At 52.4% G+C, this 14,594-nt stretch overlaps 2 protein-coding genes across 5 annotated transcripts in view; both read right to left on the minus strand.

Annotated features, from left to right (window-relative positions):
• XXYLT1 (xyloside xylosyltransferase 1) overlaps positions 1 to 5,283 on the minus strand; it is a 35,650-nt gene extending 30,367 nt beyond the window's left edge. Inside the window, exons 1-2 of one of the 2 annotated variants that reach the window (XM_061637679.1) lie at positions 4,204 to 5,283; positions 3,269 to 3,416 (exon numbers count right to left, since the gene is read on the minus strand). In XM_061637679.1, the coding sequence (XP_061493663.1) occupies positions 3,269 to 3,416; positions 4,204 to 4,338 (283 nt within the window). In that variant the 5' untranslated portion in view covers positions 4,339 to 5,283. Of the gene's footprint in view, positions 1 to 3,268; positions 3,417 to 3,876 lie in introns of both variants that reach the window. The other variant, XM_061637678.1, reaches the window with a different exon arrangement.
• An 86-nt stretch (positions 5,284 to 5,369) lies between these two features.
• ACAP2 (ArfGAP with coiled-coil, ankyrin repeat and PH domains 2) overlaps positions 5,370 to 14,594 on the minus strand; it is a 70,171-nt gene continuing 60,946 nt past the window's right edge. For all 3 annotated transcript variants that reach the window (XM_061637676.1, XM_061637675.1, XM_061637677.1), the window contains 5 exons: positions 14,115 to 14,320; positions 13,836 to 13,945; positions 10,174 to 10,284; positions 9,234 to 9,295; positions 5,370 to 5,596 (listed from right to left, as the gene is read on the minus strand). In XM_061637676.1, the coding sequence (XP_061493660.1) occupies positions 5,493 to 5,596; positions 9,234 to 9,295; positions 10,174 to 10,284; positions 13,836 to 13,945; positions 14,115 to 14,320 (593 nt within the window). In that variant the 3' untranslated portion in view covers positions 5,370 to 5,492. The remainder of the gene's footprint in view (positions 5,597 to 9,233; positions 9,296 to 10,173; positions 10,285 to 13,835; positions 13,946 to 14,114; positions 14,321 to 14,594) is intronic.

A 14,594-nucleotide genomic window follows, 5' to 3' on the forward strand; every position in this document is an offset into this window, starting at 1 on the left:
AGTTGTTCAGGGCTTTGTAAATTAATACAAGGACCTTGAACCTGGCTTGGTAGTGGATGGGCCACCAGTATGGATGTTTTAAGAGTGGTGTCACATGTTGCCAGTCATGTGCCCCCACCAGCAGTCCGGCTGCCGCATTCTGCACCAGCTGAAGCTTCCGAACCAGGCCAAGGGCAGCCCCACATAGGACACTTTTCAGTAATCCAGGCTTGAGGATACCAGCGCATGGGCTACAGTGGTCAGGCTACTCCTGTCCAGGAACAGCTGTAGCTGGAGAAACAGACAGAGCTGGTAAAGGCACTCCTAGCCACAGAGGACACTTGAACTTCTAGTGATAGAAATGTAATCAGGGGTATCCCAAAGCTATGGACCTGCTCCTTCAGAGGAAGCACGACCCCATCCAGAACAGGTAACTTGCCTATCTCCCGGATGTGGGAACCACCTACTCAAAGAGCCTCCGTCTTCCCAGGATTCAAGCACAGTTTATTGGCCCTCACCCAGCCCAACACTGCATTCAGGCACCAATCCAGAGCGTTCACAGCCTCTCCTGATTCAGAGATTACGGAGATACAGAGCTGAGCGTCATCAGCATACTACTGACACCTTGCTCCAAAACTCCTAATGACTGTTGCTCCCAACAGCTTCAGATAGAAGTTGAAGAGCACTGGGGAGAGAATAGTACCCTGCAGAATCCCATAGCACAAGTGCCAGGTGGCCAAGGAACACTCACTCAGGGCTACTCGCTGGACTCAGCCCTGAAAGTAACAGTGGAGCCACCGTAACACAGTGCCTCCATTACCCATCCCACTGAATCGGTCCGGGAGCATACCATGGTTAACAGTATCAAACACTGCTGAGAGATCAAGCAAAAGTAGCTGGGTTGCTCTCCCCCTCATCTCTCTCACAATAAAGATCATCCATCAGGGCAACCAATGCTGATTCTGTTCTGAAACCAGGTCTGAATCCAGACTGTGATGGATTTAGATCTTCAGTCTTAACCAGGAATACCTGCAATTCCTCTACAACCACCTTCTCCACCACCTTTGCCAATAAAAGGTTGTTGGTGACTGGCCTCTAGTTGTTACACTACATTGGGTCCAATATGGGCTTTTAAAGAAGTGGAGACATCGTCACCTCTTTAAGGGCAGTGGGCATCACACAAAGATGCGTTTACTACCCCTGTGACCCATTCAGCCATCCCACTCCAGTTTGCTTTAATAAGCTGGGATGGACAAGGATCTAATGAGCAGATGGCCGGCCGCATCACTGCAAGTATCTTGTCCGCATCATCAGGCCACATTAGCTGGAACTGGTTCCACAAGACTGGGTTCAACATTGCATTGGACACCTCTGTTGGAAGTACCACAACAGCAGGGTCTAAATCACTGCAGAGCCGAAAGACTTTGTCCTTGTAGTGTTAAGCCAGCTGGATACAGCTAGAGACCGTGTGCTCCAGAGGTCTGCCCCCCTGGTCAGGGGTGACCAACCTCTGGACCACATGCAGAGTTGTTGAGACAGCTGGGCCACTCCTCAGCGAGGATGCTGAAGTCACCCTAAGCCACCATTCTGGGCTCCTCCAATGCTGCAGCCGAGACAACCTTGGCCAGTTTGGTCAGGGAAGCTGTTGAGCAGCAGGGTGTGGGGCACTCCAGCAGCAACCTAGCCCACCCTTTCCCAACCAGTGTGCCTCCAGATGTTGTTGGACCACAACTCCCATCAGCCTCAGCCAGCATTGCCAATGGTCAGGAAAGATGGGAGTTGTGGTCCAACAACATCTGGAGGCACACTGGTTGGGAAAGGCTGACCTAGCCTGTCTCTTTGGCCCAACACCAGATGCCAGTCCCCAAAAGAGAGGGGCTTACCCAGTGATAGGGAGTGAACTGTTCAAGCCATTGAAATGTTCCACACAGAGTGCAAGACATGGAATTATAGGCTCAAGGTTACAGGAAGCCAGATTTCGACTGGACATCAGGAAAAACTTCCTAACTCTTAAAGCCACGCGACAATGGAACCAATGACCTAGAGAGGCAGTGGGCTCTCCGACACTGGAGACATTCAAGAGGCAGCTGGACAGCCATCTGTCGGGAATGCTTTGATTTGGATTCCTGCATTGAGAAGGGAGTTGGACTGGATGGCCTTAGAGGCCCCTTCCAACTACACTATTGTAAGACTCTTTGAACTCCTACAGTCACACCTCCCAAACCTCCAGTCTAGGCTGATATCACACTGAGTACCTGGGAGGGCAGATCCGAGTCAAATCTGGGCCAACCAGCTCCCCCACCCAGATCTGTGATACGTGCAGGTTGGCCTGTCCATCTGCGATCAAATCACTGACCGGCACGGTTTTATTATGGACCGACCTAGCGCTCCGCAGTAGAGCCACCGGGCTGCCGAGGACAGTGGTAGAGCACCCAGGAGTATCAGGGATGGGGGAGATCCCAGAGAGGGATATCGGGTGCCAGCACCTGCCACCACCCCTGCGATGCCTCCTTCTACCATGCCTCCTCCCCATCACTGGGATAAGATTGCTCTTTGCTGCTGCTGCTGCAGCCTGGGGCCTCCTGAGGATGCAGCTACTCTCCTCTCCTCTCCTCTCCTTCCCTGGGCAGGCAACTTCAGTCAGGTCTGAGCACCAGCCCAGGAACCAATTGAATGGCCACTGGAAACATCTGGGAAGGAGAAAATGGTCCCTCCAGCTACCAGTGTGGAACACGGTGGGCTCCCAGAAGAGGCAGCCTGAATATCGACCCCTGAGCAACTGGGAGAGGAAGGCAGCGGCCCCACTTGTAGATGGCAGAGGGGAGGAGTTCTGCTTGGAGCCCCACCAGGCCTGCCCTCCTCCACCTCCTCACCCCTGCCCAAGGCGCCCTCCTGCTGCTCAGCTCAGCTCAGCCTTCTTGTACTATGTCCAGAGGGAGCAAGCGCTCTGCAAAGCAGGGATGCTGTGTCTTGGGCAACTCAGGAAGGCCAGCGAGCCCCTTGCGCCCCTGAAATATGCCTGCTGGGGACAAGTTTAAGGCCTGGCCTCTTAACCTGCAAGCTCTAATTTCTGGCCCCTTTGTTGTGATGCGGTCTTTATACAAGGCTCACAGGCTACACCAAGCAGCCCCGCCTGACCCCCAAGGCTCTGGATGCTGAGCCTCGTTCTGGCCTCCACAAATTTACCTAGGGCTGCCAGCTATCCTGATTCCTCTCCTGGACCCTCGAGGACAGAACGCTTCAAAAGAGAAAAAGGGAGGCCAACGTCGCAAGGCTCTCTGGCACTCACCTTTAGGCATGACCCGGTGCATGGCCAGAGAGAGGAAGAAGATGGAATCGCTGTAGTAGGTGCCGGAGCCTGCGCTGAACAGCCTCTGCATGGTCTCCACGACTGGGAGCAGCTTCTCTGTCAGAACATCCACGTCATGGAAGACTATCTGGAAGGGGGGGGAGGAACAAAAAACCCAACCATCAAGGGAAGGGAAGGCAGCCCTATGGGGGCAACCCGCCCCAAAGCCCCCCCGCCAGGCCTATGGATAGGCGCGCAAAGACCCACGCAAAGAATCGCTCTCCGTGCGCATCTCTCCCTACGTCGAGCCGCGAACGCTATACGAGCCGGTCCGGACGAAAAAGTCGACGAGGCCTCCAGAGAGACCCACGCGACCCGTTTCCATTACTTTGGGCGGCGGTGCTGCTAAAAGGACCCCCGAGGCGAGGCGGGCTGGGGCGGCAGCACATGGAGCAGCGCCTGCCCCTCCACAGCTGCTGAGGGCGGCCTCGAGGGACGGGATACGCCGTTCGGAGCGAAGAACCCGCCGCACCGGGAGGGAGAGGAGGCTTCGAGGGGAGCCGACGGCGCAGCGCCCGGGAAGCCGCTCCGAGGCCCCGCCGCCTCACCTTGTACTTGAAGGGGGCCTGGCGGAGGGCGTCGCGGAGGAGCGCCTTGCCGAGGCTCTTGCTGGCGGCGTCGCTGAGCAGGTGGAGGACGAGGGCCTGCCGAGGGCCCAGCTTGCCGAAGCGCACGAGCGAGCGCAGCGCCCCCTCCGCCTTGGCCCGCAGCGCTGCGTTGCGCTCCGCCTTGGCCAGCACCAACAGCACGTGCAGCTCCGCCTCGCCCGCCGGGGGCAGCGCCGCCGCCAGCAGCTCCTCGCCCGCCTTGGCCTTGCTCTCCCCGACGGCCACGGCCACGGGAAGCGGCGGGGCGCTAGTGCGCGCGGGGCCTACCCCGCCGGAGCCCGCGTAGTAGAAGGCGCACAACACGGCCAGCGCCGCCGCCGCCGCCAGGGCGCACGGCTGAGGGCGCACCATCACCCCTGCCGCTCCTGCCGCCGCCGTCCCGGTCACCGGGCGGCGCGCCATGGCCGGGAGGGGGAGGAGAGGACCGCTTCACTCCGCCCACAGGAAGGGCGGGGACGCGGAGGCGGGGACTTCGGTATGGGGCGCTTCTCGCCGCAGGCAGTCTGCCCCCTTCGGAGCCCCTCCGCGACTGAGACGCGCCTAGCAAACGAGAGTGACCCACGGCCGAGGGAGCCGGCAGGTAGTGGGAGGACGCGGGGCGCCATGTCCCCGGCCCTGATCCACAGGCCCTGGCCTCAGAGGAGGGGGCGGGCAGCTCGGCTGGCCTTGCCCTGCCACGCCACAGCAAGCGGTCTGTCGGGCCTGCAAGCATCTCCGCCCATGGAAGAGCAGCTGTGCACGTTGCCGGTCCAGGCAGGCTGGGGGGCTCTGTGTCCCTTCGCGTCTCACACACACTTTCCTCAGCGGGGCCTTTGGGCATCATTACGGGCGGACAGGAGGCCGGGCCGAGGTGCTGCCTTCTCGCTCTCAGGTGCAAGACTGGCGCTACACGATGAATTTCCCCCGCGGGGTGTGCGCCAAGCCGAAGCACACCGCACCGGCGGCAAAGGCGAGCCCCTTGGCGGGAAGCGGCCGCCCCGTGGCAAAAGCTCAGCTCGATCACTGGGGCTGCCCCTCGATGCTGCTGGGTAGGAAGAGTTCCAACGCACAGGCGGGGCCGGGCCGATGGCGAAGCCCAGTGACTGGGCCAGGCCCTCGGCCCTTTGACCTGACATAAAAACACCACCACGACAGGCCTCCACCAGCCCCTTCGGCTACAAGGGCGCCAGCACCTCCGAGATGGGAAACTGGCCCTAGCAGGCAGCCAGCGATGCAGTCGGAGCTAGACGCACCCGACTAAAGGGCAGCAGTCCCCTGCCGTGGGGAGGGGGCGCCAGCCGTTTGCAGCCGCCGCCCGGAAATGAGCCATGCAAGGAGAGCCCGGCCTCACAACCCTCCCCGCCAGCCTGAGTCCCTCAGCACACACCCCCGTTGCCTTTCACGGGTGATACAGCTAATAAATTGCAAACAATGTATACATACACATATATATATATATTTAAAGCAGGTTTATGTATAAAAATGGGGAGGGTAGGCGAGGGCTGCTCCAAAGAGGCAGTGGGGGCTGGGGGAGTGTTTCGTCTTGCTCGTCGTCTCCCCCTCCCCCCTTTGAGGTTTCAGGGCTTCTGCATATCCGATGCCTGAAAGCGGTTCAGCTTCTCTGGATGATTGGATGCCATTTGCGAGAAATCGCGGAATATGTCCTGGTAGGTTTCATCTCCTGCAACGGAAGAGAGGAAAAGTCCTCACAGGAGGCAGGAGAGAAAAACAGGCCCTGCTCCCCCCCCCCTTCATATCAAAGGTTTGTTTCTGCTCCTCTGCAATTAACACCAAGCTCATTATAGGGAACCAAGCAAAAGACGAGGTTTTCTGAAATTCTCTGCAGACTGCTCTGACAGTTGAAGCAACTGTCAGGCAAGAACCAAATGTCCCCCCCCTTCAAAGTAGCATTTCCATTATGAGGATCTTGCACATTCCCAGCACCCAGAAAAAGCAACATTTGGCGGCAAACTCCAGTAGCAAATACAAGGTGGCTGCTCAAGGTGGCCCAGCTACTTGCTGGAAGGTGAATCCTCTACTGAAACCCCTCTCATCATCATCTTGTGAACTTTAAAGATACTTTATTTAGGAGTCAAGTGCTCCCTAACCAGCAGTCACAGAATTGCTCATGCAAGCCTTCAAAAACGAAATAAAGCATTGAGCAGTCAAGATGGCTGCCACCTATTCATATGCCGGTACTTCCCCATTGTGACTTCCAATTTGCATGCACACACATTTGCCATTCCCATTAGGTGGACGTGGTTTTGCTCTTTAATTTAAAAAGCCACCCCAAACTGCACACAAGCACTGCAAAAGCAACTTACAACAACAACAGACTCTACCTGAGGAGAGAACCTCAAAGGCAGCCATAGAGAGGAAGCTCAAAGTTAGAGGGAAAAAATAGTAATGAAAGGTGCCAGAATGACAACCGAGGAAGAAAACAAGCATGTACACGGACCCAGGCAAAAAGTACACTGAAAAGGCTACCCCAAGTGCTGGCATGGGGCGGATGTGACAAGCTGCAGGGGGGGACATACAGAACCCTCATGGCCATTTGTTTTGCAGGCGCTGCTGGCCATTTCCACCTTCTTGCATGCCTTTAATATTGGTGCCTTCATTGCAAGTCATCTTCAGAGTGATAGCAACACATTCAGTAAGTCCCAGGAGAGGTGGGAAGGGACAAGGAGGCATGGGCCTCCTGCCTGCTCTCAGGCCCACAGCACATGGCCTGGGAGGGTTTCTCTGCAGATATGCCGTGTGTTTGCCAAGATTATGTCAGTGGTTTTGCTGGGTATTATACAGCTGGTATAGCCCAGCGGGGAAGGCAGCCTGGCTGGGAGTCCACAGTCTGTGAATTCAAATCCCTGCTCGCATCTCCTGGGTGTCAAGGGCCAGCTAAAGTTCACCCCCACAGGGAGTGGCTCAGGGGTGACGTGCCCTGCCACCTGTGCAGTCGTGGGCAAGCTGCATAGTCCCAAGGAGCCCAGTTGTCCCCCAGCTGGCAATTGCGGACAAGGAAGGGGCTGGCTTGTGCAGCTGTGGCAAGCTGAGCAGGCCCTGGCCACCTGGGCTTGTCTCAGAGGGAGGCAATGGGAAACCCCCTCTGAATACCGCTTACCACAAAACCCAATTCATAGGGTAGCCATAAGTCGGGATTGACTAGAAGGCAGTCCATTTCCATTTTGCTGGGTATTTGTGCTGCATTTACTGAAGTGGCAGATCAGGAGGACCAAGGGAAAAAAACTCAAAAGGGGACCAGGCCTAGCCTCCAACACTTCCGTCACCCTATGGAAGCTGGCTCTGGTGCATTTTAGGAATGCACAAGGCCGACTGTCTCTCTTTGCAACCAATGCAGCAGCTGGAACTTTATGTCAGGACAAAGGCTGCTTTGGATGTTTGTGTTCAATTGTTGGCTACTCAAGGTAAATCCCTTACAAAAATAGAGGAAAATACAAAGCGCCCTTGAATTTCACACAGCATTGCATGCAAATATCACTAGTCTGAAACATTCAAAGTACTGCTTTAGATTAAAAGTGCAAAATTATTTGTGACTCTATTGCTGTTTCACCAACCCACAACAGCAGAAGCCCAGCTGGAAGAGTCAGCACAGCACCAACAGAGTGAGATGCTTGCAGGGACTCAAATCTGCCGGTGGCACTTGGCTGGAAGCGGAGTGGAAGACACGCAAGAAGCCAAGCATGTGAGAGGCCAGCACTTCCATACGACAATGGAACCAATGACCTAGAGAGGTAGTGGGCTCTCCGACACTGGAAGCATTCAAGGGGCAGCTGAACAGCCATCTGTTGGGAATGCTTTGATTTGGATTCCTGCATTGAGCAGGGGGTTGGGCTTGATGGCCTTATAGGCCTCTTCCATCTCTACTATTCTATGATTCCCAGTCAAGAAAGGACCCACAGCAGCAAGGCAGGCCCCTATCCCTGCACTGCCTGAGCTGGGCAGGTAAGTACAGCAGACAGCAGGGCAAGATCTCATTTCCTGGATCCAGAGTAGGACTGCTTTGGAAGAAGCTCAAGTTCTGCTGCCTGGAGGAAGACTGTGGGCAGGGACTGCTATGGGGGTGCGTCACCAGAGCCAGAACTTAGCCAGGATGCAGCTCGGCTCCATTTGGCAGAATTATGGGTTTGCCTGTAGCTGCCCTTCTTAGCGAGGACCCTGGACTCTCCTTCTGGTGATGATGGTCAGCGAGAGACAAGGAAGACAACTGTGCACTATCCCCCCCCCCACATAACTTCTCTTAATGCTCAAGGGGAAGGAAATGCTCTGGGTGGAGGGAGATCCAACGTCTGCTCCCGCTGGGATGTGCCACCCCCCCGCCAAGGGCAACCATGCAGCAAGTCGGGCCATGAGGCCCATAAAGAGCCAGGAAGCTGGCGCAGCATTTAGCCGCTGAGCAACTCAAGGTTTACCTTATTGTCAGTCTCTAACCCTGATGTCTCATGAAAGTGGCCATGCCTGAAGTCTCCAGGCAACGTCCAGGAAAATATTCCAAGCCAGAGGGGTGGGGGTGGGGTGGGGGCTCAGGTCCCAGTGCCCTGCAGAGCTGCCCACTCCAGCTAGCAGAAGCAGCACAAGGCAGATATATGCAAGGGCAGTTCATTTGCAGAACTGTACAGATCACGGAATTCAGCCTTTCTTGGCTGAGAGTCCTGGGATGTTCTTAGCAAGGAGTCCTGTTGGCAAGTGCCTCCACATCCACCTGATCCTGCAATTGCTGCCGCCTTCCCATTACACCCCTCCTGGCCATCCTGTGAAGAGCACAAGCGGGCGCTAATCCCCCCCCTGGCCGGAAGAAGCACATTTAAAAGGGGCTTCTCTGTCACACACGCACATGCACATCCCAACCATCTCCTTAGCTCTCTTGGTGTGATTACACAGCAGAGGAACATGTTGGCTTTTCAGTGTGCCAAAAGCACACCCTCCACCCTGCGTTTCTCAAGACTGATCTGTGCCAAAATGGGTTTTGTCAGGTCTTGGCACTTGTGCAGGGCGAGGCAGGCAGGGCAGGACAAGGCCACCCACTCTAGGCATGGCTTTGGGACACGAGGGGAGAGAGAGACGGTCCCTTCCTTACTCTGCTTCAGGGGCAGCAGGATGCTGAGCAGTAGTGGGTGTGAGCGTCCCCCACCCTGGGAGGTCCCAAGCAGCCCTGCTGTCTTGTCTGAGAAACAAGCAAGCAAAGGAAAGCCACACAGGATTCTTCTCTGGCTGGAGGAATTACGACTCATCTAGCTGCAAGCTAATGAACTCCTGAATGCACTTCCGGTACTGCATCTCAGTGTGGTCATTAGGGGCCTGACCTGGCTGGCCGTAGAGTCCTTCTGATTCACGCATCTCTTCGTTCATCCTGGCTAAACGCAACCTACAAGTGGGAGGTTGAAGAGAACACAACTAAGAGAAAGAGAGTGAGAGCCAGGATCCGAAGCACAGCAGGCCACCCAAACACCACCCAGGCCGCCCGCTCTAAACTGACCCTCCTTCCCTAGCCTCGCCAAGGAGGGGAAGGTCCATGGTGCCCCCCAGACATGGTTGGGCTGCTGCTCCTATCGCCACTGGCCAGGCTGGATAGAAAGACACCCAAGGGGCCACCTCTTCCCTGCCCCTGACTGTCTCAAGGTCCTCGGCAAGGGATTTTAGTTTGTGAAGGAGGAACCAAAGATTAAGAGAGTTGCAGAACAACTCAGAGGGGACTTGAAAGGACCAGCGAGGAGCATTGGGGGGCCTCCCACCAAACTGGCTGCCTTTGGTAAAGGAGATCATATCTGGATTGTGCCTCCGAATCCCAAGATGGAGATTTGGGTTCAAAGCAAAAAGAGGTTTCCTGTGGCCCAGTGGGGGAGAACAGAAATGCCTCTGCTGCTCAAAGTTCAGCTGAAATGGGCACTTCCACTCAGTGTGGAACCCCTCGCTAGAGGGGCTGCATATGTAACTAAGTGGGAAATGTAGGGCTGGACCCACCAAGCACAGCATCGTTGCTGTTCTGGGCCAGGCATTTTCTCTCTTTCTCTCTGCCTCCCCTCCCTCCCCTGGACCTTCTTAACATAATGGCTGGTCCATCCCTGCTGCTTACCATTTCTCCATCTCAGAGGCTGGTTGAAGGATATGGGCCAGGGCCCCCAGAAAATGGACCGACTGACCCACTTTCCCTCCCTCCTGAAACTTTCAGTCTGGCCCGAACTGACGGAGTTTGTTGTCTGACGCTGACCGGGGGGGGGGGGGGGGAGTCCAACGCGTACTTACAGCGTCACGATATCTGCATTGGCGGCCTCGATGGCAACACTCAAAGGATCTTTCCCTTCCTCGTCTTTGGCGTGCTGATTAGCACCTCGTTTCAGGAACAAACACACTTGCCTGTTAAAAGGAACCACACTGTTGCAAGTTTTCTGCACCGCACTTTGCCGGGACAGGAAAGGGTTAAAGGCAGCAGCCCCTGAAAGGAGGGGGGGATTCCTTTCAGATGGATTTTAGGGGCTGAAGGTATATATATAGGGCACATTTTTAGCCGGTACTTTTCATATCACTTGGAATCCTTGACAAAATAATATTTTGTAACAGCTCTCTTCTACACCCATGAACCCCCCTTTACACTTATGAACAGCAACTCATGTGAAGAGCGAATGTGCTCATAAGGGACAGCAGAATGGAGAGCAAAGTGGCCCCCACACTTGTGAAACATGAACCCCTGCCCCCCAGCGCCCACCATGGAAGCCTGCAACTCAGGATGCAATGTGGGAACAAACCATCGCAGAATTTCCAGGATTCCCCCAGTCCCTGCTGGTCACCACTTCTGCCAAAAAGCACGCCGTAGAAACATTTTTAGGACTTTGAGGAATCCTGTGAAAGCAGCGTTGCCCTAATGGAGCACTCCAGGCAAATGAGGACAATCTCCGGAAGACAGTTCCTCCTCCAGTGCTAAGAAGCGCCCAAGCGGGACTTCCGGGAAGGGTGACTTAGCCTGTGCCTGCTTTTGAGACGGGCTCCTGCCTCAAAAGAAGCTTATTCAGATATATCAGTCAGTTTTTTCTTTTTTTTTTGACTGATTAAACTTCTCCCGGGTAGGGAGAAACGAAGAGATTAACCTCAAAGCCTATTTTTGTTGGGACGACCAGATCTCATTAATTTATGGGACGAGGTCCAGCCGACGAAGGTGGGACGGATTTTCAACAGCAAGCTCTATCTGTTAAAGCGAACGTTCATCTTATCTTCTAAGAGAGAACGCACTAACAGGCAAGCACCCTTCTTTCTATATTTTTCTTTTACTTGACTTAAATTGTTGCTGTTTAAAAGAGATTTGCCAGATTGATCAGTTTTTGACATCTCACTGGGGAGCCGTAACTTCTCTCTGCTACGCACTAATTAATAGCTTATCTCTGTTTTTGTTGCAAAAAGCTGTCCTGGATTTGCATTCTAAAGATATACACAGAAGAGGGATTTCTATTCCAGATTTTTATTTTGAAAAATATTATACTGTTTTGAGACTACTCTCTTTTTGGTCTATTTTACTTTGACGAATCTGTTTCTTGACGATTGCCATTAATTGTTTCGATCCTGGGAACTGCATTTTGTTTACTTAACTATTGGAGAGATAAGGCTGTCTGCTCTGTTTATACTGTGATGTCACCAAGTTTGGAGTATTAACCCAATTGTTGCTGAAATAAGAAGTGGTTTTCCTATATTTTTCTTTTAAAATGGCAATTAAGAAAGTGGCTGAAAATCTGGAAATAACTATGTTTCAGAAAATAATGGATGAGATTGAGATAATGAAAATTGAATTGAGTAAAATGAAGCAGGAGATTAAAGATATAAGGGTCCCTGTGAGAGAGGTGACCCTGGAAGGGGTCCCTGTGAGAGAGGAGACCCCGGAGATTGGAACAGGGGTCCCTGTGAGAGAGGTGACCCTGGAGACTGGAATAGGGGTCCCTGTGAGAGAGGAGATCCCGGAGATTGGAACCAACGTGGAACAGGAACAAGATTTGGAGTCTATGGACTTTAGAAATAAAATCTATTGTTTGGAACTCAATGTTATCTCTGAAGAAATGAATGAAGATTCTAGAGATAAAGTTATCAATGGCATGGATAATCTTCTGGACTGGAATGATGTGATGGAGCCCAATATAGAGAAAATCTATGGAATTAACTGCAGCCATGTGACAATGGAAAAACTTTTAAGAGATGACCCAGTGTATTTTGAAAAAAAGAACAGAGATATGATTTTACAGCAGTATTTCAGCAACCTATTCAGAATGGATGGCAAGAAAATATTTGGGATAGAGGTAATCCCCATCAGACTCTTACTATATGACTATGGCTTTGACAGCAAGATTATTATGGAATACTGATAATGGAAGATTGGATATTGAAATTACTGGACTTAACAAGACTACTGAAGATGGAAGATGGAAAATGGAACTAATAGAGATAATAGAACAATGGCTACTGAAATTATTGAACCTAACAGATTCTGATGTGATGGATTAATTGAAATGTTTATTTTGACTATGGTTATGACAATAAGATTATCATAATTAGTAATGAGATGGATTAATCGATATGCTTATCTGGAAAAAAAAATTGATAGATATATTTCTTAAAGAATTGAAACCTCTCTTTGACTTTTTGTGGAAAGAATAAAGTAATGTTTATGAGATTTGATGATTAAGTAAGATAACTACTGGAGGAAAGTGATTTTATAATATGACTTAAGAGACAGGATTGTTATATATTATAGACTTATAACTGATTTGATCTTTGACAAATGGGAAGTCAATATTTTACTCTTTATTTTTTATTTTTGTTTTTTTTTTCTTTTTTTCTTTTTGTTTAACTATTTTTGATTTTGTTTTTTGTCTTTGAATGTTTTATGATTTTGTCTTGTATGTTTTATGAAAATCTGAATAAAAATTATTGAAAAAAAAAAAAAAGAAGCGCCCAAGCGGAGGGCAAAAGCTATGGTGCGGCTGCACTTGGAATCCTGTACCATCCCATCGAGAAACTCGGAGGGTGGTGACTAGAAATAGGGCCCCCGAACTGTGGAATGGTCTTTCCGATGAGGTGCGCCTGGCGCCGACGCTGCTATCTTTTCGGCGCCAGGTGAAAACCTTTTTATATTCCCAGGCATTTTAATGTGTACTATTAATATTTATTGATGTATTTTGCTGCTGCTTTGATTTTTGTTTACGTCTGTTTGGTTTGATTCCATTGTATTATTGTATTTATATATTTTCTGATTGTTTTATTGCTATGTACACCGCCCAGAGAGCCCTTGGCTTAGGGCGGTATATAAATTAAATTAAATAAATAAAAAATAAATAAATATTGTAGAGCTGGAAAAGGTTCAGAAAAGGGCAACCAGAATGATCAAGGGATGCAGAGACTCCCCTGTGAGGAAAGGCTGGAGGAGCATTTGGGGCTTTTCAGTTTAGAGAAAAGGGGAGACAGAGGAGACATGATAGAAGTGCATAAAATTATGCATAGCATGGAGAAAGTGGACAGAGGAAAGTTCTTCTCCCTCTCTCCTAACACTTCACAGACATCCAACGAAGGTGAATGCTAGAAGAGTCAGGGCAGGCAAAAGAAAGTCCTTCTTCAAAGCGATGGGATTTGCTCCCACAAGAGGCAGTGTGGGCCACCAACATAGATGGATTTAAAAGATGACTGGACAGATTCCTGGAGGACAGCCGTATTAAAGGCTGCTAGCCACAATGCTACACTCTGCCTGCACAGTCGAAGGCAGTGTGCTTCTGAACACCGGTTGCCAGGGGAGAGTGCTCGAGTGCTCTTGTGCTCAAGGCCCTGCTGGTGGGCTTCCCATGGGCCACTGGGAGAACGGGAGGCTGGATTAGATGGCCACTGGCCTGATCCAGCTATGGGCTCTTCTTACGTTCAAAGGCAAGGATACCTACCCGGTGTGCCCCAAGACGGTGGCGTGGTGAAGAGGGCCCCTGCCTTTCACGTCCCTGAGGTTCACGTTGGCTCCATTCTGGAGCAGGAATTCACACGTGACCAAGGAGCCCTGTGGAGAAGACCAGAAAGGAGCCATTATCCCCAAAGAGACCTTCAATCCCTCCTCAACATGGCAGAGCCACAAGGCAAGGGTGGTGACTCTGCACGTCACTTTGGGCTGCCGCCTCAGCCAGCGAGGAGGCGGGAGCTGCTGGCAGGAGCGCCCAGGAGATCCTCACCCCACGGACTGCCTGGATCAGAGGTGTGGATCTGTCCTCCGCTGTGTTGACCCAGTTGACGTCTGCCCCGTGGGCCAAGGCCTCCGCCATCTGAGGAAGGTTCTTCTGGTAGGAGGCCAAGTATAGCTGCAGCCCTGGGAGGAGGAAGCACCTGGAGTCTTTGGGAGCAGCAGCAGCAGCAGCTTCCGCTTCATGCCTTTCACCCTCTGGGAAAGAGGCCGGGGGGGGGAGGAGAGACAATGACCTTCCACAAATTCTGCTCCCAGCAGAGCCCACCATGTGCCCTTGCGGAGCAGAGCCAAAACCTCTCAAGAGCCCCAATCCATTTGAGAGCGGCAGGTGCCCACCCAGCCTGAGCTCTGCAGACAAACGTTCAGGACGTTCGTAGAATCATAGAGTTGGGAGGGTCTATGAGGCCGTCCATCCTCTTCCCCTGCTCAATGCCCACAACACAGGGCATGGCCCTCCCACTTTGTAATT

The sequence above is a fragment of the Rhineura floridana genome, chromosome 7, assembly GCF_030035675.1.
Source record: "Rhineura floridana isolate rRhiFlo1 chromosome 7, rRhiFlo1.hap2, whole genome shotgun sequence".
Taxonomy (NCBI): domain Eukaryota; kingdom Metazoa; phylum Chordata; class Lepidosauria; order Squamata; family Rhineuridae; genus Rhineura; species Rhineura floridana.